Source organism: Parus major, chromosome 13, assembly GCF_001522545.3.
Source record: "Parus major isolate Abel chromosome 13, Parus_major1.1, whole genome shotgun sequence".
Taxonomy (NCBI): domain Eukaryota; kingdom Metazoa; phylum Chordata; class Aves; order Passeriformes; family Paridae; genus Parus; species Parus major.
In genome coordinates, this window is record NC_031782.1 from 10,872,598 (window position 1) to 10,896,219 (window position 23,622).

A 23,622-nucleotide genomic window follows, 5' to 3' on the forward strand; every position below is an offset into this window, starting at 1 on the left:
TTAAAAACTGTGGGAGTCTTGAAAACAAACACAATCCCCACATAACCTGAGGGTGCTGAAGGCCTTTGTGTGGTGCAGAGTGTCAGCAGATCACCTGAAACTCTACAAAATGGTAAAACTTTAGGGAAACAGCCCTGTCACCACAGTGTCACCAAACCTGAGCTCTAAACCAGTGGAAATTTTACCAGTAACTTGCACTAATACACAGCACTGTGAGTGTGATAATAGCATTCATCAATCATAAAATATTCCCAGCTAAAAATCACATGTTCCAAATGCTCCTCCTCACTTATGAGTTGCATTGTAAAGAATTTATTAAATGTTTCATATGGTCTGCAGCTCTAGTGTATATCTCACAGTGGCAAATTGTTCCAAGGCTGGATTCCAGGAGGGCTCTGCAGTCACACACGTGGAGCACTGAGCTAACACAGAGCAGGTGGGAGCTCCTTTAGGGCCCCAGCTGTCACAGTAAATCCATGTGTCACAAGAATTAGTAATTAAACCTTCCCATTGCCTTCCCATGAAGTACTGTAGATCTGGGCTGAATAATTGCCCTTTTCTCTATCCTTGGATTCAATCACAGGGTAAGATGTTTAATGACTAATAACGAGTGAATGAGATGTGATGGGGACACCCCCAAAGAGAGAATTTACAGCTGCTCTTGGTAATTAAAAACATGACAACACATTAGTGTCAGAGAACATGACAGAACCAAGGCAAAACCCTCACCCCTGTACCAGCCACGAATGCTCCACCGTCCATTCATCACCACTTGGAAGTAACCAAAGTATTCTCAGGATATTTACAAATCACAAAGTTGCTTAGGTTTGCAACTGACAAATTTATGGTAACAATAATAAACAGAGCTTATTATTTCTGCCAAGAGTTGAAATAAACAAGGGATTTTATAAAAGCAACAGAACTAATGTTCTTTTTACTTGTCCTTTGGTACCTAAACTTTTAGAGCACATTGACATGTTTTCAAACTTTTTTTCACACTCAGAAATATTGATATACATGGTGGATTTCTTAGCTGAAAGCTAAGACTTTTGGGAAAGCCTTGAATTTTTACAGCTGGTGCTTTCAGAGATGGATAAAATCTCATGACACCCCTGGTAACCATATCAGGGTTGCCATCGGCATGACTTTCATTTTTGAGCACTGCCACGGTCACTGCACAAAACTGCTTGAGAGTAGAAAGGCAATAATTAGGATTATAGGGCAAAGTTTGCATCTTAATGCTACTTTTAAGCATCTTAATTCTACTTTACAGGTTTGCTGCCTAATCTGCACTGTGCTGTGTCCTGCACTCACGTGCAGCTCCCCAAAGCAGGAATTTACAGTTCTGGATAAAACCTGCAGACATCAATGATCAACACAAGCAGGGGTGATGCCTTCCTGCTCACTGGCACCCCACATTCTGCCACTGCCCCTCTACTGCCAGTGGACAGTGCCAACACCACAGAAACCTGTACAGGCAGCAGGGACAGCAGAGAAACTCAACATTAAAAAAATTTCTAATGGCTGTGACTGACTCTTCTCTCAGAGAGCCCCAAATACATCAAACCATTACTGGATGAACCCCATCAGGCAGGATAAAGTAAATTCCAGTGAGGAGCTGTGGGCAGGGCTGCCCAAACCCCTGGCTGTCCCCAGCACTGCTGTCCTTCCCATCCTTTTTTACCAGGTATTGGAAAGTGCAGTCCAAAGGGGTTCAAATGCTGCCCATAAACCCTCCCTGCAGCCAGAGGGCTGTTACCTTCCAGGGTTATTTTCATTCCTGGGCATCAGCTGGGATACAGATGGCTGTGCAGTTACTCACTGCAGAACTAGGTCAGTGGCAGCACTGGTATCAGGAAAAAATAAAAATCCTGGGGTTTAGCCATCAAAACCATCCAAGTAACAGCAGCCTAATGGACAAAATAATATCCCTGAGAGATCTCATCAGCCCCACTCTTCACAGATACAGCATTGAGGACTAAGGCAGTGTCATTACTGACACTTATTTATTATTTTTTCACTAGAATCCAATCATTCCTACAAGAGTTAATCCTTCTGCATGACCTTATAACAATACATAGCCAACTTTTTTTTTTTACACTGGCTGTTATCTAGTTAATTTGAAATAGTTTATAGAATACAAGTTAACAAAGGTTAACAAAGTCACTACTATTGTACTAAATCATGCTGATGTTCCATGGATCAAAGACAGGTGCCCATGTTCCTTCAGTTCCTGGTTTAATGCAAAATGTTGTGCAGCCAAAGCAACTTGAGGGAGTTTCCTCTCCTCATGCTTCTTCCAGGGCTGGTTTTCCAATTCTCAGCACTATAAGCAGTTGCAAGGAACAGGATTTTTGGCTGCAGCATGGAGAAGAAGGAAGCAACTATGTGCTGGGGAAAGCACACTTGCAAAAAACTACCTTAAATTGCCATGGCTTCTTTTAGTCATGTAAATCTTCACTAGGAGTTTTGGCTGAGTAAGGTTACATGATTTGTCCCTGGTAAAATATATAAGGGTAGATCTTTAGGTGGGAACAATCAATTAATATCTGGAAACCTCATTAAAAAAGTAAACAAATATTTAGCCAACCAAATTTTGTTTTTCCATCTGAAACCATGTTGTGAGCACATTTAAGTACTACACTAGCAGTATCTGGGATCTTTGAACCCATAGGAAAATCTTCAGAGAACTTCACAGCACTGGGACCTTTTCACTTTCTGATTCAAGGGGCTGTACCAGTCTGGATAAGTGCTTTTAATTAATTTCACTGCTTAATATTTTTTTCTCAAAGCAGCTGAACTTAATTTCATATGGCTTATAGATCACCAGTGATCCCTGGGCCTCAGAGCAGAATCTGCTCAAGCCATTTAAATGGAAATGAGTCTGAGTTGCTGCTGGAAGGGAAGAAATTGCCTTCACCCCATCTCTCCCCTGTGCACCACACCAGCCTTGTTGCAGCCCTAGTATTTGAACTCTGCTGAGCTGGGTCAGTTTGCTGATCTGGCAGAAGCTGATTGGGGTTTTATTTAGTTTCCTGATGGTTTATTGAGCTGAAAGAGGAATTGAGCTAACAGAGGAATTGGGTGAATTTTGAGTCAATGTCAGGAGAAAGGAGAGAGAAGAGAGAGGAGAATGCTACTGAGCTTCCTTCAATATGAGATGGAGTGTGGGCATGAAAGATAAAAAGCATCAGGGCCTGTCCCTCCAACCTGGGATCCCCTGAGCTCATTGCAGAGGCATGTACCTGGAACACAGATGTGTATCCAGCACTCTACCATCAGAGATTTACCAGAAATCTGCATTGAGTCTGATAATGATTCCACACAAATCAATGGCAAAACTCTTTTTTTTAAAAGAGAGCCTTCAAAAAAGAATCAGGGCATTTTGCTCAGGGAATGTGTTATTCATGCGAAGCTGGACACTCTCATTTTTCCAGATATTTATAAAACCAGAATTTAAACACAGCTTGTCACTACATTAACAAATGTGTTTGTTAATGTAACACTTGCAGACAGGTATTAAAAGAGCAGCACAAATGAACAGCTCCCATATGAAGGGTGATTTGTTCATTCCTTTAAACACTGTAAAATGCCAGAGAAGTAAGAAGAGAGGGACATCACGGTTCCCCTGAGGCAAGGGTCCAGCTGAAGTGCAGTAATGCCAGCTGCTGACTGCTTTTGTCATTATGTATATGCTGCTCTCCTCTGCACTTAGAAAAATCATTTCCAAGGGGGGATCCTGGCAGACTGACACTCCAGCCACAGAGCAAGCCAGCAGCTGACTCCTTGCTTCCCCTCACAACACTCCAGCACAATGGGGGCTCTGTGACAGGAGGCTAAATGAGTCATGTGGTCCTTAGATGTCAAAGAAAAAGGAGAATCACACAATTAAGTTCCAGATGCAGAGCAGGGCAGCTCTGCCATGGTCCCAGCAGAGGAGGAGGACTTAAGGCAAAAATTACCAGGGAACAACAGAGATACAGAACATGAAGGTCTGGGTTTTGAGGACACACTAATTTAGAATTATGACTAACAACAGGTATTTCTTTCTCGTGCACTTTTGTTCTCTGCAGTGGAGCTTTTAAATGTGTAGACCCAGCAGGATCTGATATATGTCTCTGGAATGTGGACTCTGGTTATGGACTCCTCCTTCCCAGAAGTGTTCAAGGCTGGACAAAGCTGGGAGCAACCTGGTCTAGTGGAAGGTGTCCCTGCTCAGGGCAGGCTGGGTGAAGTTAGGTATCTTTAAGGTCCCTTCCAACCCAAACCATCCTGTGATTCTATCAGTGTAGCTTTTGAAAAAAAAAATAATCAGGCTGTCTCCCAGTGCAACTTGAGCACATATTTTCACAAGGAAGAGCAATATTATTCTAGTAATCAAACACTAAAAAGGGTCTCAGAGGGCTCCAAGCAAACCTGTCTCATTAATAACAGAACATTCAGATCTGGTGCTAGTTTGGCCAGGAGTCTGGAAATGCCAGTTAATCATTTAAATTCTGGAATTTCCCTGAACTTCAGAAGGCATTGGGATGACAGAATGATATCAAAGCCATTTTACACTTAATATTTTAGGAAGTACGTATTTTCTTTTCTATGAAACATTCCTCCTAATAATAACCTTATCCTGCAAGCCATGCACAACGGAAATTTTCAAACTTCTGCAGGAGTTTTCACTATAGAAAAAAACTCAGGACCAAATTTCAAGATGCTTTTCATGCAGCAAAGTTGCAAGAAGTTATTAACAGAAAACAGGGAGTACACAAGGTGTCAGTTCTGAAGGTCCTGTGAGGGGATATACAAGATACTACACCTGATCTCTGCTTTTCAAATTTGATTTTAGCTACATTAAAAGAAGCAATTTTCCTAGATACACCGTGTGAAATTCTATTAGTCTCATCTAATGATGGCAATTGACTTACAAACCTGGAAAAGATTTCTTTTTTTATTTAATATGTGCAATTTCCTTTTGTTTTACCATTCTGTTTTATAGCATTTAGGCAAAATTACTTGAAATATATATATATATATATTATTTTTTTAAAAAATTTATTTATTTATATTTATAAACGTGCTTTGAACTCAACACTTCTCACAGAGCTGAGAAAAGCTCCTCAGTGGAGTGTTTGGAGCTTCATAGCTGTGTACCCACTTTCATGCAGTAAGTTAAGGGCAAAAGGGAGCAAGGTAATTATTTCCAGTTCCCTGCTCTATTGACAGGAGCAGATTTCCCATGTTAGATAACTGTGCCCCAGGCGAGCTCTGTGGCCATTGGCAGGGTCACTTCAGGTTATGGTCACAGATTCTCAAGCCCAAGAGACCAGAGCATACCACAAATAAACTGAAATTCAATTGGTGTGTTAGAAGAGGTTCTTCTGAGCCTCCCAAAACTGCCCTGAGATACCTCTGAAATACCATCAAATTCCACAGACCATGCTGCTTACCATGGACATGCATGGGATTGAGGTGTCTCCTCTGTGCTGGTGTTTGGGATCTGCTGGGGGTTGGAAAAGAGAGCAGCTGGTGCCAAAGGAAGTGCAGGGAGGGACTGAGACATCCCAGAGCTGCTCACATCCATGTGCTTCTAAGCTTGGCTCTGGTTCTGCATCCATTGGATCCGTGGGGCTGTTCAGCCCTTGCTGAGAAACACCACATGGCAGAAATATTAACTGAGCTTTCCAGGGAACAGACACTGCTTCCAGAGCAAGATAAGAATCTCCAGTTAACCAACTCATTTCAGTCAAGGGTTTGTAGGGAATTCTCCTAAGATTGGAACTGGAAAATTAAAATTTTGCACCAGTAGAAGCATGAGAGATGTGAACCTTGCAAGCCAAGATCTGCCTGGAACTGCTTTTTGGCATTGTCCCTTCACACACATCTTCAGTTTGACAAATGAATCAGTCAAGCAAGAATTGCTCTAAATCATATCAGAAATCACTTTTTCAGGTTATCTACAAAAACCTTGAAAGTACAGGATTTTGTTTTTGTGCTAATCCCCCCCTAAATTACACCCCCCCCACAATTCAAAACCATTTAAGAATGACTAAACTGTACATGAGAGGGAGTGTAACCAACAGCCAGTAACTTGGCAAGGGCTGCAGAACACTCCTGAAAGTGGGACACTATTTTTAGGTGGTTAACTCCTGCTGAGGCCTCCTAGCAGTGCTGGAGTTGCTCAGTGCTGCCCCTGAACCCTCAGCTGACTAATCCCAATGCTCCTATGTAAACCCATTTCCCTCTGACTATCCAGTCTTTCATCCCTGACCCCTTTGTGGCAGCTGGAGCTCTCCTCATCCCTGGACTGAGAATAAAGGTTCCTTGTGGAACACCAGGCTCCCATCCCTCCTTCTGTGTTGCCCAGACGTTCCCTGAAGAGCTGCAGTCACTGAGCAGCCCTTCTCAGGGCTCAGAGCTGAGATCAGGGAGTGCCTGTGTACCCATGTCCTGCTAAGGATGCTTCTCTGGGGATGTCATGGCTCCCACAGCACCAGCAGGCCATGACACATGCATGAAATGCTGCACCAAGAATGAACTCCCAGAGGAGAAGTGCCATTTCTTATTCATGATGAAAACCAGGTCAGTCTGTTTATTCCTGAAAGGTTCTGAGTGTATCAGCATTGCTTCACATTTCCTACTATTTATTCTGAGAAATGTTTATCCATCTGACTGAAGTATTCTAACTGGAAATGTATGAATGAGTTTTTTTTTAAAAATCATCAGATAAGTGTTGCAGCTATTTAAGAACAAGTCTCAGTATAACACACTGTCCTCTCAAGGTTAAAATAAATAACCTGACAACCCCTTAAAGGAGCTCTCTTCCTTTACAGTTCAGACTAAAGATCTGGCAAGGATCAACTACTGCCCAAGTGCTTGACTCATTGGTGAAATCTAAGTATTCTAAATTTAAGACTGAATTTTAATCCCTGAACAATCACTTCACATAAATTCAGTAGAGACTTGATGCATTTAAGTTTCCATGCAGTCACTCCACAGCTTACAAAATTAGTCTTGAAATTTCCTTTGTGTTTCCTGTATTATTTCTGAATTAGCTCCTTTATAAAGAATTAAGTTTTTCAGACTTAACATTTTTTTAGACTAAACTGCAGCTTTGAGGAAGGTATACAAATAGCTCAAGGGACCCTTCTTCTCTTCCCTCAAACTGAACCTGGCACTGACCAAGCCAACAGCAGTTGCAGGATGTGCTGGCACAACCTCAGGTGCTACAGCCCTGAGAAGAGCACCTCATAGTTCCAATCAGCTAATTCAGACAGTTTGCCTTTACTGTCTGGCAGAGGATCTGACACACAGTAAAATTTTGACTCAAATTTTTTTACTAAAAATGTTGATCACCAATGAGAATATCACATATCATATTAATACAGAACTACATTGCAGACCAGTGCAGAATTGCCATCATTAGCTACAAGTGCCAAATCAGAACGTCCAGTCCTCAAAGTGCCTGTGAAATCACACACAGAGCACTTACAGGTATGTTTTCTGTATGTAATTATTTGTGGAAAAGAGCAGTTTTTCCTTGGAAAGATAGTTTAAACCTCAACAGAAGTAATGTCCAAGCCTTCCAACTCTAAAGTCAAGCTGTACAGTTTATTACCCAGTTCTTCAACTTTTAATTAGTTAGAAAGGGAAAACTCCCAGCTTAAGGACTAATATTGCCAAACCAAAGCATATGCTACTTCATGTTCTCACACAGGATTACAGTGTGACACTTGGTATCACACCCTGTAACAGGATACTGTTATCAAAAGGAAACCCAAGAACTCGGATCTTTACAGTTGAAAATTCTGTGGAAATACATCTTAAGAAACAATTGGAATTTAAAAACTCTACAGTCAGCTTCTCCTAACCATTTCATTTAAAAGGCTAGACAGCACTTAAGATCTTTATATTGATTTAATCAGAACAAAACAATAAATTTTTACATTTCCAAAGTACTTACAGCAAAGTGATCAAGAAACTATGTATTCTTTAAAAGCCATGAGACAAGCTTTACAAGAAGCTCTAGTAGTACTTGTGTCAATGTTTGTCAATAAGTTTTGTTCTACATTGACACCTGCTGACCATTTCTTCTGACTAGTCAGTTTTACTGTATCACAACTTTATGCATAGCTGGCCAAATATATATATATTTATTAGATGGCCAGATAAACCTAGGATTTCAGTCAGATCTCTCTCCTTCAAGAATTTACAGAGTAGGTGTATGTATTTTATCTGTACATATGTTATATATATGTGTGTGCATATATGTGCCTGTATTTGTATACACACACACACATTTACAAAACTCCAGTAAGTACTAGACTGCTCATGTCTGCTCAAAGAAGCTTTCACGAGTTTCTTCAGAGCACAGAAAGGTTTCTTCCATTTCTGCCATTTTAGACATGTGCAAAGGAATCAAGTGTCTAGAGAGTTGTAAACAACTGTGGGAAAAGCCTCATGCACTGGAATAATACATGAGTATCCCCCTGTGACTACTGCCCAAGGAAAGAGGCCATGGGGTCATCAGGTCTCTGTCTTTTCATTCTGTAGGCCTCCATCTCCTCTTCTGTTGGCTCCCTAGCTTCATACTGGCTGTTGTATGGTCTCTTCCTCTCATCTAACTGCATGATTTCTTTGATGTGGAGAAGTCGAGCCTCTTCAGCATTTAGAGCCTGAAATGAGAGCAAAGGGAATCAAAAATTCTGCAATGAAAGTTAAACAAAAAACCCCCAACAATGAAGGTTTGTGTTAGATTTCTGTATGATGGACAAGGAGCAAGCCAAGGGTGGGATAAGCAATGCACACAAGTCTAGCCCACCCACAGCCTATTTCACTTAATGCTCAGTTTTTTAGTGTTTAACATAAAATGATGGTAAAATGCTATTTAGTAAACAAGACACTATAATCTCTTTCCAAATGTCAAAACCAAGTAAGAAACTCACAGGATTTACGTAAAATATAATTGTGATCTAGCAAGTACAAATGAATTGTTATTTTTTGTTACTATGCTGAAGGTTTTAATTTTTAAATGCTTTGTGCTATCTCATTCCTCCAACTAGTACTGTTGCTACTGGAAAAGAAGTTTGCATTTGTACCCTGCTTTAATTAAACATGGTTTTAATAGGCTTCCTCTCAGAGTAGCCCAAGGCAGGCTGCTGTGCCCACGGGAACACACCACTGCTCAGCAATGGATGGCTCGGGCATGGATTTATTACATCAACTGTGAGGCTGGGCCAAGCCTGGGATACAAAGTGCTAAGTTAAGATCTGACACTGCCTTTGATCTCTCCATCTCTCTTCAATACACAAATCATTGTGTTCTGCAATGTCTTTTATAGACCTACAGGTGTGTGCTGGTTTTGCCTAAACCCACCATAAAGTGTAATACATGCTTAGACATGAAATGTTCTAAGTCATCTAAATTAAGTCTTTCTAAATTAAATATTTATTGAAGGTTTGCCTGAGGAATAGGGAATGGACTTTAGAACATCTAATAACATTTTAAATTTGATTTAGATCAAAATTAGCATCAAATTACTCCATGGTATCACCAAGAACTACATTATAGGCTCCATAAAACTGACGCTGTAAAATATGTCATGTTCCTTTTTCCACAAAGCCACTGAAGATTATAGAGCACCTTTTTTAGTTTTTCTTGCTTCTTTTTCTCTTCACCCTCACTGTCAGAATTTGAGCTCTTCTTGTGCTTCTTCTTTTTCTTCTCTTTCAGTTTTTCTTGGTGGATCTGTAAGGTGGGAAACAAGTTACTGTTAAGATTCAACTTGCCAACATTAATAATGCTCAAACCACTAAATCCTAACTTCTATTAATGCTATTTAAGAGCCTAGTTTTCAATGGAGATATTAATGTACTAATAATGTAGTCTAGTAATTTCCAGACTTATTATGACTGTACAGAATTTTGTAGCTAAGATGTTGAAAAGTATCTGTCTTACTGAGAAAGGGAAACATCCTACCTCCATCAGCGTTTTGGGTTTTGTCATGTGTTCTTCCTCCTCAGGCTGCTCCTCCATTAAACTTGCCTCTGTATTCTATAACAGACAAGAGCAAGGATACCCTGTTACTGACCACATCTGAAATGGGAAGGACAAAGAAAAAATCCCACAAATCGCTAAAAAGTCAACCTTGCCCAAAAAGCAAACCTGTTTAAACCTTAACTAAGGAATACGAATGCTTTTTAGCTCTTTCCACATGAACAGATAAGAGAATACTCACAGCAATTTCTTTCCCAGCCTCTCCTGTACAGTAGGAGTACTTGACAAAGGAGTGACAGCACTTGTAACCCCACTTGCCTTCTTTCCAGTATGAACCCCAAATGCACTGCAAGAGAACACACCACACAGTTACTCCTGTAAAAGGCAGGCTAAAATTTACTCCTGAGCTGATAAACTGGTAAGTAAATTATTCAAACAGTCCAAAAGGAAGCTAAGAGAAATTCTTTTGCTATTTTACATGAGCCTTACAGGTACACTATCAAAAAAGAGAACCACAACAGGACATGGTAGACTTATATTCCAAGTGGAAGGTGAACAGAATAACTTCCCCTTTAGTTTAAGATTGCCATGGCACCTCTTCAAATTCACATCACAACTGTGACTATCTGAAGTTTCTCCTTAGCAGAAAAGGGAAAGTGTCACATGAAACAGGAGAAATTTTGCTCTATTAATATTATTTGCTCTATTAATTATATTGTACTGCATCCTAATATACCTCCAATGTGATGGCATTTAATTTTTGAAAATTTTAACACAACCTAGGACTTACTGTATGATTGTTGATCTTCACATCCTCTTCATACTTAGAACAAGCAATAGCTTTCTCCTGTCCTTTGATGACTGTTCCATGCCTAGAATACTCCACATAATCTTCTGTTTGAGCTAACAGCAGCTCAGCTGGGGGGGCATCTAAATGTTCTTGTCCTCCATACTAAAATGCAAATAGAAATGACATTTAATAGCTTTGGAAAAAAGCACACCTTTTATATAGTTAAGCAAACATTTCAAAAACAGCACCTTTGGTACCTTGTTAAGAAGGCACAAAAGTGGACAGAGACAGGTTAATCTTTACTGAAGAGTTAAGACAGAAATACATCATCTCTTACAGCCACTGTGGTATCTTTTGGTGTTTAGTTTTGTGGGGGTTTTGGTGTGTGTGTGTTGTTTTTTGTTGTGTTTTTTTGTTTGTTTTTGTTTTATGTTTGGAGAACAGTGATGCTCCTCATTCAAAGCAGAAAAACTTCAGAAACCAAGACAAACAGCTTGGGTATAACCAGAGCAATACTTCCTGTCCCTCTCCAAACTTGACATAGCTAGAATCTAAATAGATTATTTAGTTCATTTTCATTTGTCCAAGAAACAAGTTGCAAAATATAAAATAAGTATTTATCTGGAAGACTGTACCCAAAATTTGAGTCAGAAAGAAATTCAGATTTCTTCAGTGGAGAAATTCTGACAGTTAAGGGAAGAGCTCCCAACAACATAAATACCAGCAGACCTTCAAAGGTCCCTATACTAAATAATAAAATTCATCAATTGATGAGATAGTGTGTATAAATACAAAAATATTTTAAGTCTAAGCTGCTGAGGACAGCTGATGCCCTCACATAGAATTAGTAATCTTACTTGTTCCCCAAGACCCACACTTCAAATTCAACAGAATTCCTATTAAATAGACCCAAATGCCTATTACCTTCTCTAGGATGCTTTCTTTCTGCTGTGCCTTGAAATCTTCTTTTTTCACTTTGAAAGATTTGTAAAGGAGCTCTAATTTTGTAGGGTCTGCTTGAAGATGAACTTCAGAGCCTTTGTCATAAGCCTCCCAGGCAAACACTGTGTACACAAAAGGTTCCTTTCAATACTTACTCTAAAAGTGACATACACATTCAAATTACATTTTTTAATTCTGAAGCAATTTGATAGAAGGCCTCAATCTACAAAAATTTATTTCTTTTGCAAGAAAACAACATCATTAAGCATTTTAAGTCCATTTCCTTCAAAAAACCCCAAACCCAAACCCCACTTACACTGAGTCTGTGCCATTGAAATGGTATCGCCTGTGTAGCGAACAAAGTTGTCACCTGCATAACCAACTCTGCAGAAAAGAACACAATTCTCAGCATTTGTAATGTGAGTTCCTCTTAAATACAAACAGAAGTGCAACAGGCAAGTAAAAATTCTCTTGTGCACTAAGAGTCAAGAACAGAGGGAGATGAAGGTGCATTCAACTTGATATATAAAACAAAAACCTGTGCTCCTTGTAAAGCCATGAAAGCACTAGGCAGGCACTCAAAAACCATGATGTCTGTGTTCACAGGGACACATGACACAGACCTGAAGTCCTGCCTGAGATGCAAAGCACTAGAAGTTAAACTTGGACCTAGTTACACAATAAATATGCATAAACAGTCTGTGATATTCCAGCACAGTGATTCTCACTTCTGGATTTCTGACTCTTCAATCCAGACACAGCTTATTTGGCAGAGTTAAAGAAAGCTTGGGACAGCTTTACTGCTCTTAGTAAAGCTGAGACACTTGTGTACAGCCCTTGAAAGAAGCACAGTCAGTACATCAAACAAACACTGATGATCAAATAATGCTAGCAATCCAATTCCCTACTCTTTCATCTTCCCAAAGCCACTCTGAAAAATTTACTGTCTGCAAAGCTATGGCAGAAACTTGGATTCAAAAGGTCAAATTATGACTTGAGAGAGAAGCAAAAGCATCTCCATCTAAAAAAAGAATTGACTGGCATTAGCCTAACTGGGGGCAAGGAGAGGTGGAAAGACCATTATTTGCTATCATTCAGGTACTGCCATTCTATTTTAGGCAGCAAGTGAATCCCACTGCTGTACTCTGAATACATGTTTTACTCACAGCCTATCTGCTCTGTGACAACACATGTCAAGTGTCTGACTTGGGGTTTAAGGGAGACAGCTAACTGTGCAACCAAAACCAGCCTATGGCAGCTTTAATTAAACTATCTAGACAATGCCAAAACTTTCACACCTTTTCTATGCAGAATCCATTAATACAGGAGGAGATCTTACTCCTAATTCAAATATTTTCTTATGTACCACATACACACAACACCATCTCCAGAACCAAGAAACAAGGGATAAAGCTTATGATATGGTTACTGAAATACTTTACATAAATACTATTACTGCTTACAGGCATCACCTCTAGATGCAGCAGTGTCCTAGCCCTTGAACAGATAATTACACTACACCGTGGTCCACATATCCCTGAAGATTAAGGATCAGTCAGTTTTACAAAAATACTACTTTTATATACTAAATCAAAATGTATTCCTAAATTAACAGTTTTTTTCAGGTTTACTTATATGTGTATATGTAACTGACTAGAGATTCATTGGCTAAAGAACATACAGGTAACAAAAATAAAACTATTAGTATAATTTTTAAGAATTTTGTTGGATATACAAGCATGACCTCATTTTAACTTACTCATCTGGATTTTTGCCTGTGTTGGCATAAGGGTTCTCCCTCATTGCTCTTGTTTTGGGATCATAGTAAGCAGAGTTTGGATCTAGATTCCTCAAGTACTAGGGAAAAAAGAAACATAAAAGATACTTAATGTTTATGATTTTTAAAGAACAGAGGTTACTCCTGCGTTGTCCAGTTTAGATGTTTTAAAAAGTTCTATCTGTGCAAAAGGAGGACCTTGATGAAGTCATAACATGGAACAGAACTGAGAATAGACCTTAACTTCCAAACCCCATGACCCATAAACAAAATCACTGATAACTGAACATGTAATTTGCTGAAATTAACTCCCAAGAATACAGAGGAACATCTGTACAGAATTCTTTACTCACTTTAGCAATATCTTCCCGAATACGTAAATTTCGGACTGTGATGCGTCTTTTAGAGTCGAAGTTCTGCCCAGGCATATCAATGTCATCTGCATATTTGTCTTCATCTTCATCTTCACTGTTATGATCTCTTTCCTGAGGAAAAATGGAAAATTTCTAACCAAAGGGTCCTTCACTCTGGAGACATATACAAGAATCTGATTTTAGTAGTTTCCTTAAAATTCTGCAATCCCTGTAGTTACAAGGTGGCACAGCTTACCTGGGCTTAAGTGTGCTCTCAGGCTAATCTAACATTCAACATTTCAGCAGCTAAAGAATTTTCACTTCCTTCTATGGAAATAGTTATCAAAACATAACTATGATGATATTAAGAACAGTTATTTTGGTCAAAATATACCACAAGTAAAATCTAGCTATGTGCTTACATCTCTAAGGTTTGAGAACACATAGGAATTAAAACAAAAAGTCTCTTTATGAAATCCAGCAACCTCTGCCCAAAATAAGAGGTAGGCATGGATACAACACTCAAATCCTAGTGCTACCCTTGCTACACTGTCTTTCTTTGCCCATGGTGTGATGCAGTGGATAATCATCTTACTGTCTGTGAATTTGACTCCTCTTCTCCCCACGGGTGTCTTGGGGAGTTCTGCAGCAAACAAAGAGCACATCAGCAGAGAAGACAAGGTAGTGGAAAAAGGCAAGATGACAGGGATACAAAGGACAATCAAAGCAGAGCTTCATGCTGGATACAAAATACAATTTACCAGTGGCCCCAAATGCAGAAATACTGCTACACAACACTCCAGGGAAATGCTCTTAGCTGTCTTTGTGACAGACAATGTTGGAGAACTTTTCACTGTATGCCCAACAAAATTTCCAATTGTTTGCAAGAACAGCAAATTCTAAAACTTTTGCTGTTATTTAGAGCTTGTTATGCCTTTGAACACTGAGGATTTAGACTACAACATTTAATACCATGTAAATATAACCAAGTTTCAACTCTGAAAGCTTAAAAAATAATTAAGGAGACATGTATTCAAGAATTTCATCAGGATTTACAGGAATACTAAGCATGAAACAGAAAGCAGAATTTAAGTTTGACAAACACAGCCAGATTTTATTTTTTCCACCTGCTTAGTCTTTAACAGAAAAATACTTGCAGCAGTAAAGATGGGAACAGCGGTGAGCCCTGGAACACAGACCAGCAACTGGCCAGCAGTGACTATGCAAATCAGTCTAAGTCCCTTCCCTCAGAGACAGCTCTTAGCTTTCAAACACACTTTTCTTCTTACAGTTCCATTTTATAAGCAGAAAGTATACAGAAGCCAATGGTGTTTGCTTCATAAAACAGGCATGAAAAGGGAATGAATCTCTTCTATTGGGGAGGGTCAAAGCTCTGTAGTTTGGGCTGGATGGCAGATCGAGCTCACTGTGCCATCTAGTGATAACCCATGAGGAGACAGCACAGCCTTTGCAAAGAGGCTTTAAAGAACTTCCTTCTGACCAGCAGCAGTCTCTATGTTTTCCCCATTTTGTAAGTCACTGCACAGTGGCTTTATCTTAAATCAATTTGCTTCTTCTTAAGAAAACACCTTCCTATTCCAATTAATTTTAAACATTACTAAATCAATGCACAAGTCATCACCTCACTAGTCAGACTGTACCAATATTTAAATATGAGAAAAGCATTTCAGAATATGAAAAAATTACTACATGGAAAACAAGCTCTTCTGGCCTAAAACTCCATGTCATTAATTTCAGCAACAATAACAATCACACAGAATTTCTGCTCATAAGGGGAACACAAAGCAATTCTCATTTGACAGAAGATGCTTCAAGTTTTTGAGTGAGACACATAACATGCTGGTGCTAGAAAAACCTTTAAATTACTGAAGGTAATAAAACCCAATAGCAGACCCTGTATAGAGAGTAAAACAGTTAGAAAACAGAAATAATCTGTTTTATATTTATTCAGCCTAAGCAAAAACAGATTAAATAAGTTTACTTACCACTTGCTCTAGCTTCCCTGATGCCAACTCCTCCTGAAGCTTCTGGGCTTTCAGTGTACGCTTGGCCTGTGCAGTACATGCATTTGTTTAAGTATTTCTTTTTAGCAGCAGATCTAATATCAACAGAGCACATTACAAGTGACCCTCCTCCCAGCCCAGCCACACCAAACACTAACTCTCTCCCCAGTAAATCACAACACCACATACCAAATCAACCTTGGAATATTCCTCAACAATTTTCATGTGCTCCTCTGGGTTATAACCGTTCCACCGGTCTCGCTTCCCATCGTAATCGAACATCAGCTGAGGCTGCACGTGCTCATCTGGGGCAATATTCATGCCTGTGTATTTTGCTCCAACTTTCCTGGGTCTCTGAAAGGAAAAAATGATAGATCAGTCCATTAGATTGCTCACTTGCATATCACTTTAAAAGTATTATCAATTGAGCTGCTCTAAAGCAAGTTAAATTCAGCACTGTAAGCCTGTGGATTATAAGTAAATTCAAGTAGTTCTGCATTTAGTAGTAAACAATACTTTTTATGTAGTACAACTGACTTCATACTCCATATATTCTTGTTTATATTTTCTACAATTAAGAAAGCAATTAAAACAGTTTCTAGGGGCAGCTTCTACCTGAGATGAAGCAGAAAGACAGACACAACAGCACTTGAGCTAATGTAATTAACAAGAAAATAACATTTTCACCTATTATGTCAGATCTTATTACAAACAGAATTGATGGATAACACACTGAACTGTAACACTTTCCCACTTTGCCTACATAATAATTCCCTTAGAAATTTCTAGGCCATCTCTCACTACTTGTAACATTTTTCAAAATAGGTTTTCCAAACCCAGTATTTCATCTATAGCCAGCTATTTGTCACAAAGATTAAAATGCCCATGGCATTCAAAGTCATTAAAACATGGACAAAAGTGAAATTTACCTCCATGCAGTCTTTCTTTTTGTGTGTCAGTGCCCCGCAGTTCTCACAGGCTCCTTTGCGGTACCTTGTGGCCACAGCATGCTGAGAGGAAACACAATGGGCAGCATTTGGGGACACTCTGCCACATCCACAGAAGTGCTCCAAATAACAAGTTCATATTTTCAACATCACTCAAGTATGCTTGCCCTTCCCAAAGGCCAAACACGTGTTTTGACTGTCACCAGACACTGAGATTTGCCTACTGAATAAAAAATCCTGCCCCCCCCTTCAAAACCATAGAACCAGAAATATCCTCATGTAATCAACCCAAATTCTTGTTTCATGAGAAAAACATTCTGCATACCTCCTGAACTCCTCGTTTGTACCAATCTCCAGAGGAGTTATACTGTTTCTGTTTCTCTGGCTGAGGTCTCTGATGCTTTAGTGTAGGTCTTTTAGAAGGATCTATGTACCATGGTACTGAAGAGATGTACTGAGGAATATGAGGGTTGATATCTCTGTAAAAGATGTTGTGCAATGAATACATGGCACAGGGGGAAAACCCAAAGCAACTTAGTCTAAAAAACAACCTTCACATTAAAGTTCAAGTGATAGCTTTAGGTGTGATAATAAATAATGAAGTTGGTACAATGCACTTCAAAATAAATTCTCAGTTTGATAAACACAGACTTTGAGATTTTTGCTGTCACCTAATTCACTTAAACTCCTCACTCCAAATCAAGTGCCTTATTCTGTTGTAAAGTTACTGAACAAAAAAGTAGCAACATTTCTCAGAAGCAACAAGCTCAGTAAAAGCAAGAGAAAGGGGCAACAGATGAGGTACACAGTAAAAGACCTCCGTACTGTGTTTTTCTCACTTTTAAAACACCACATGTTATTAGTTTCATGGATTGGACTTTTTAGCAGAACTGTCGGTAGCTGACACAAGATAAACATTGAACCAACATGTTTTTAGAAAATATCTGATGACCAGAATATTAAAAGACAAAATTCAACTATTTACTTCTACACTAACTCACACTAAAATCATGTGTGTTACCCTCATGATTGCTCTATAACCACAACAGGAAAAGACATTTTTCCTCAACAGCTTCAGAATAACCACAGCTTTAGTAACACATACTTTCCTTCTTCATCCACTTCAGCAGGTGCATTTCCTAGTTTTCTCTGTTCTTCTAATTCTTTTTTTTTCCTCCAATCTTCCCTTGTCATCTTCTTTGGTTCCTCCAGGCTCACATCATTTGCCCCTCCTGCAGGAGGAGCGTTCGATACCGCACCTGAGGCCATTTGGGCTTTTTTCCTTAGCAGAAGAAAACCTGGAAGATAAAATAAATATCTTACAGATCAATACACTCTAACATTACAGCTCTTCCACGTGATTTTATATCATTCAGGGAAATGAACTAACTCCCTACTATGCTGTTGAGGGTTAGGTGTCCTTCTTTTTTTTTTTTTTTGTTTTGTGTTCTGGCCTGCCCGTGGAATTTTTACCCATTATGTGCTGGGACAACCTAACTACCGGTGCTTAGGGGTGCTCGACATTCTTTCATCCCAAGGGAGGCTCCTGCTCTCCCTAGCAGACACCTGTCTTCTAGAACCAAGACATACGCATTATATATATAACACATAATTATACATATATACATGCATAATATAATATACCTCTGTCCTGAAAAATAAGCTCCACTGCCAAAAAACCAAAATTACCTTATTGCCAAAGTAAGACCTGTCTGCGCGTACCCCGGAAGAGACACGAGATTACGAGCGTGGGGAAGCAGCGCCAGGCCCGGGCGCAGCTCCGGCCGGGGGACGCCAGCAATGACCCAGAGCCTAACTCAGCCGCCCTCTCTGGTGCCGGGTCCCGAATCCCGCCCCGTTCCCCGTTCCCCCAGCCCTGCTTACCTGAGAGGCCGCAGCACCACCCCACAATGCCCCGCGGCCACGCTCACTTCCGGGGCGGAGCCGCCTCCCCGGGGCGGAGCCGCCTCCCCGGGGCGGAGCCGCCTCCCCGGGGCGGAGCCGCCTCCCCGGGGCGGAGCCGCCTCCCCGGGGCGGAGCCGCCTCCCCGGGGCGGAGCCGCCTCCCCGGGGCGGAGCCGCCTCCCCGGGGCGGAGCCGCCTCCCCGTGCCCACCCCGGCCCGGAGCCCGCGTGCGGCGGCGCGCGAGCGGAGCTTTCAGCCAATCGGCTGCCGCACGTGGGGAGCCGTCAGCCAATCGATTGCCGCGCGTCAGTCGAAGCAACCTATGGGCGGCTCCGGGGCGGTTTAAAAGGTGGCGCCGTTGGCTCTGGGTGCGTTCTGCTGTGTTTTGCAGTGGTTTGGGCTCAGCCGCTCCAGCCTTTCCTGGGTTATTGATCTCTGAGGTGAGCTGAGGGTTCGGGGTAGGGTCTGCGAATCTTGCTTTGTGCACAAGCTGTATAAAAGAAAAGATGTTTCTGCTAGAGGAAGGCAGTAGAGCCGGGAAGGGGTTTGGAACGCAGGTGTGGTGGGGAATTGCTGCTGGGTGGGTTTGGGGGCTCGCTTACCCTGGAGAAGAGGAGGTTTGGGAAAGGCCTGATCGCTCGCTCCGGTGAAAGGAGGTTGCTGCCATGTGGAGATCGATGTTTTCTCTCAGGCAACAAGCATCAGGATACAAAGAAATGGCATCAAGCTGTGCTGGGGTGGGGGTTTAAGTTGGCCATTAGGAACAGTTTCTGACAGAAGGGGTGGTTAGACATTAGAACGGGTTATCTAGGGGGCTGGTGGGGTCACTGTTCCTGGAGGTGTTTAAGGAAAAATTGAATGTGGCACTCAGTGCTATGGTGTGGTTGGCATGGGAGTGTTTAAGTCTGACTCGATTATTTAGAGGTCTTTTCTAGCCTCACGAACTGTGATTCTGAGTTTTCCTGCAGAGCTCTTTAATGAGCTGTTGTTGTGTTATGGCAGTGCTGAGCACAATGCAGGAGCACTAATAATGCCTTCAAACCTGAAGGTCTTTAGCTGAGCTCTGTTTAATGGTGGGAAGTAGGGGTTTGTTCCCTTTGAGAGACCACTATGTGATAGCTCTGTTTTTAATGGAGCTTGCTTTAAAAGTGTGTTGTGATGAGATAAATGACAATAAGTGTTTTCCTTTTTTCCTCTATTGACTCTACAAGATAGTCTCGTCAATCTGAAGATGGCAACTCTGATCTTTGTTGATCAGGAGAATGGTGAACTTGGTGCTCCTAAGAGTCAGCTGAAGCTCTCTTCAGGATCTTGTGCGTATTTACTGCCCTGAGCCAGTAAGGGATCAAGTGAAGGGCATAAATCACATTTTGTTATTCACTGCTTTTAATGGTAATAGTTTTCTATTCATAAATCCACTTACTCAACCAATTCTTCCAAGCTCATCAGTTAGTATAAAATTGAAAATAGCCCTGTGCTTTTGTTGTAAGTGTGGCTTATGAGTTATAGATGGTTATTTCCATGACAGCTAGTTTTCCAGTATGTGCAATTATCCAAGCTTTAGGGTTGATGTTCCCTTTTTTCTTCCCTCATTCCAGCAAAAGTCTTAGCTGAAAGAACACAAGTTAACACTCCACTTCCTAAAAAAGTTATCAGTACTTCTCCAGTCACATCTCATTCTGTCAGAAAGGCTCTTGGAAATGTAAATAAAAGTGAACGAGTCATGAGCAAGATGGATAGGATAAAACAGAAAAATCAGCCTTGCACTGTGAACAAAGTAAGTACAACACACTTATGCTGGGGAGGAGTGGAAATCCATCATTTGCCTGCTGTTGTGCTTAACTGTGTCATAATTAAGCCCCACACAGGTGCTCCCTTACTCCCTCCTTGGTGGTATGGGGGAGAGAAGTGGAAGGGTGAATGTGAGAAAGAAAAACAAAACCAATTCCTTGCCACCAGTTGACTAATGCCTTGCTAGTCCCAGAGCAGTGGTAGCCCTGCTTTCCCACTAATTTTCTGTGCTGAGATGTCATGTATGTCCCTCTGGGCAGCTGGGATCAGCTGTCTTGGCTGTGCACCCCCAGCCTCCTCGCTGGTGGGATTGTGAGAAGCAGAGGAGGCCTGGACTGTGTAAATACTGCTTGGCAATAGCTGAAAGAGCTGTGTATATCAATGCTATTTTCATTATGTATCCAAAACATGGGTTCATAAGACTTCCTAGGAAGAAAAATGACTGTATCCTACTTAAAAGCAGGGCACCTATATAGCTGGTTCTAGAGAAAATAGCCTGAGTTTGTCATATCCATATCTAGCAAGAGTTAATTGTTCTAGTGCACTCATCTCTTGCCACCACATACTGTCCTGCACTTCATAAACTCAGCTGAAACACTTGCCCATCTTCATCTCATTTGTGTGTTGAAGGCATTAGAATTTAGACCTGACTAAGGGTATGACAGGTATGCTTGTCTGTAGACCTGAACAGCACAAGAAAGCTACTACAAATATTCTTCAGCAGCTCAATTAATGTTACTTCCTCTTTTTATGACTAACAAAAAGACTGGATTAGAAAGCTGCCGTACAGTGGCTGAAGAAGATTGGCCAGAAATAGAAAATATGTTTCCTTTGGATCCTCAAGGTAAGAACTATTGATATTATTATTAAAATTAACAGTAAGGCTTTCATGTGTGGTGGCATTGTTCTAAGAATTTGCCCAAGCTACTGTGGCACACAAGCCAGCATTATATTTCTCCTGAGTATTTTTTGAAACATAAGGGTGCTTGCTGCTTCTGAAATACTTAAACAGGAATGACATGGTATTTCTAACAGTAATGGCTGTGCCTCAGATGTGTTTTTCTGAGTCTCTTGTTGTAGTGACAGGAAACAAGTTCCAAATCACCATGTATTAGCTTCTTAGTTCATTAAATAGTGACCAGTTGACAAATATTCAAAGGAATACAGAAGAGCATGTGCCAAGGTGATTTGTAACCAAAGAGATTCCTGATTGCTGTAGGATATAAGAGTTGAAGATGAAACTTCTAAAGCTGTTCTTAGGCCGGCCCATTTTAGATATTCTATCTCAGTCCTTCAAAGTGTGTCCTTAAAGCTTTCCTCTTCATGTGGATGTGTGTGAAAACTACTGTGCCAAAGACTGTGGTGTTGATGAAACATACATGCTTTGCTTGCTGAAGTTAGTAACTGCTTTACATTATCAGTTCTATTAGGCAGTCTAGGATTGGTGTATGAGATTTCATGGACAACTAAAATGTGTAACTGCAAATAAATACCCTGTAAGAGGAGACTGTGTTGTTTTAGAACATTTCATTTAGTCTAGAAGAGTTTGCAGCTTCCTAGGCTACTGCACACTTACAGTCTTTCTTAAACAGACTTTGAGAGTTTTGACCTTCCTGAAGAACACAAACTAAGCAATATCAACCTGTGTGGTGTTCCCCTGATGGTATTTGAAAGGACATATGACAAATGTGTGAACATGGTTCCTTCACCTGTGAAAATTGAAGAGATTTCATGGGAATCCAGTAAGTGGAAACTTTGGATAATTTTCAGTAGACACAATGCTTATCAGTGATTAGAGCAAAAAGCCAGTTGGCTACAGCAGAGAATTGCTGTTGCTGTCTAAATTGCCAGAGCAGTGCACCAGTATCAAACTGCTTCTGTGCAGTTAAGCTCAGTGTACCTGGCCAACACTGCCAGTTCAGGCAATTGTCTGAGTGGTGTTGCTGACTTAGACTTAACCCAGCTGCAACCAAGCACCATATAACTGCTTACTTGCTCCCCTGCTGTGGGATGGGGAAGAAATCAGAAGAGAAACTATGAAAAAACTCATGCTTTGGGATGAAAGCAGTTTTGATAACTAAAGCAAAAGCAATGCATTTAAGAAAAGTAAGACAATGAATTAATTTAGTTCCCATCAGCAGGTAGGTGTGTTCAGCATCCTCACAGCAGCAGGGCTCCATCACATGCAATGGTGGCTTGGGAAGGCAAGTGTCAGCTCCAAATGTCCCTCCTTTCTTCTTCCCCCAGCTTTATCTCCTGAGCATGGCACCATATGGTCTGGGATATCCCCTGGGCCCCTTGGGGTCAGCTCTTCTGGCTGTGCTCCCTTCCAGATGTTTGAGCACTCCCAGCCTCCTCTTTGCTGATGGGGTGAGGAGCAGAAAAGGCCTTGACTCTATTGCTGAGCAGTGCTCACACAACTAAACCATCCCTGAACTATCAACACTGCTTCCAGCACAAATCCAAAACACTGCCCATACCAGCAACTGTGAAGAAAATTAACTCTACCCAGTGGAAAGTAGTACACTGAGCAATCTTTTGTGATGCATTGCAAACTGATCAGTTAGGTGGCATTGGCTTATACAATGAAGCAGTATTTCCCTTGCTTATTCAACAGGGTTATGCTGAGCTGCTGGGAGCTAGCTTATGTTAGTGTGCATTCTGAGTTTGAGAAATTGATTTGATTTATTTCTAACTTCCAGACTTGCTACAATCAACTGCTGACTTCCTTGCTACCCTGGATGAGATCATTCACATGCCAGCTCCAAATTATGATGTTTAATGTGTGTTCTGAAGTTTCTTCTGATGTTGAATTTCATATAGCTCTATTTCAATAAAGGCTAGTTTAACCTGTAGACTATTGTATTTGTCCTTTCTCAGTGAGCCCAAGATGTAGGTAGTAAAACAGAGCTTTGAGGAGGTGGTTATCTGACCAGCTTTTATTTTCCTCATCTCATTTACGTTTCAACTCCTCTGACTAAGATTAAAGGGAAATGCACATTCCTGAGACCTTCTAGGACAAAGCTGTGATGAGACTCCAGCTGTGGATGGAATTTCTTGCTCTTGGTGACTTTTAAGAGTTCCCAGTAACAAGGCACTCACTGTCT

The 23,622-nt window shown here is 40.8% G+C and overlaps 2 protein-coding genes across 7 annotated transcripts; one reads left to right on the forward strand and one right to left on the reverse strand.

The window, feature by feature from the left end:
* Window positions 1-7,583: 7,583 nt before the first annotated feature.
* Window positions 7,584-18,815, reverse strand: SLU7 (SLU7 homolog, splicing factor). 4 transcript variants are annotated; one of them, XM_015642228.3, is made up of 16 exons: window positions 18,705-18,815; window positions 17,926-18,118; window positions 17,146-17,299; window positions 16,803-16,883; window positions 16,063-16,227; window positions 15,856-15,921; window positions 14,445-14,492; window positions 13,850-13,981; window positions 13,479-13,576; window positions 12,036-12,103; window positions 11,702-11,841; window positions 10,778-10,939; window positions 10,229-10,333; window positions 9,970-10,044; window positions 9,634-9,738; window positions 7,584-8,666 (listed from the first exon to the last, which is right to left on the reverse strand). In XM_015642228.3, the coding sequence occupies exons 2-16, from the start codon at window positions 18,087-18,089 to the stop codon at window positions 8,487-8,489; spliced, it is 1,743 nt and encodes a 580-aa protein (XP_015497714.1). In that variant the 5' UTR covers window positions 18,090-18,118; window positions 18,705-18,815; the 3' UTR covers window positions 7,584-8,486. The 4 variants fall into 4 exon arrangements, with proteins under 4 accessions (XP_015497714.1, XP_015497715.1, XP_015497716.1 ...); XM_015642229.3 differs by lacking the exon at window positions 18,705-18,815 and adding an exon at window positions 18,510-18,652; XM_015642230.3 differs by lacking the exon at window positions 14,445-14,492.
* A 222-nt stretch (window positions 18,816-19,037) lies between these two features.
* PTTG1 (PTTG1 regulator of sister chromatid separation, securin) lies at window positions 19,038-23,370 on the forward strand. 3 transcript variants are annotated; one of them, XM_033517755.1, is made up of 6 exons: window positions 19,038-19,164; window positions 19,936-20,037; window positions 20,323-20,501; window positions 21,281-21,359; window positions 22,108-22,257; window positions 22,654-23,191. In XM_033517755.1, exons 2-6 carry the CDS (start codon window positions 19,956-19,958, stop codon window positions 22,773-22,775), a joined length of 612 nt encoding a protein of 203 aa, XP_033373646.1. In that variant the 5' UTR covers window positions 19,038-19,164; window positions 19,936-19,955; the 3' UTR covers window positions 22,776-23,191. The 3 variants fall into 3 exon arrangements, with proteins under 3 accessions (XP_033373646.1, XP_015497760.1, XP_033373647.1); XM_015642274.3 differs by lacking the exon at window positions 22,654-23,191 and adding an exon at window positions 23,218-23,370 and having other exon boundaries at window positions 19,041-19,164; XM_033517756.1 differs by having other exon boundaries at window positions 19,044-19,164; window positions 19,940-20,037.
* The last annotated feature ends 252 nt before the right edge of the window (window positions 23,371-23,622 follow it).

Bases quoted from the DNA above. Each gene is read 5' to 3' on its own strand.
- PTTG1 (XM_033517755.1), top strand. From the start codon at position 19,956: ATGGCAACTCTGATCTTTGTTGATCAGGAGAATGGTGAACTTGGTGCT. The intron at 21,360-22,107 runs GTAAGAACTATT...TTTCTTAAACAG, and splicing joins GTTTCCTTTGGATCCTCAAG to ACTTTGAGAGTTTTGACCTT. The intron at 22,258-22,653 runs GTAAGTGGAAAC...AGTTCCCATCAG, and splicing joins AGAGATTTCATGGGAATCCA to CAGGTAGGTGTGTTCAGCAT.
- SLU7 (XM_015642228.3), bottom strand. From the start codon at position 18,089: ATGGCCTCAGGTGCGGTATCGAACGCTCCTCCTGCAGGAGGGGCAAAT. The intron at 16,884-17,145 runs GTATGCAGAATG...GTTTCCTCTCAG, and splicing joins ACAAACGAGGAGTTCAGGAG to CATGCTGTGGCCACAAGGTA. The intron at 13,577-13,849 runs GTGAGTAAAGAA...TTTTTTCCCTAG, and splicing joins TTCGGGAAGATATTGCTAAA to TACTTGAGGAATCTAGATCC.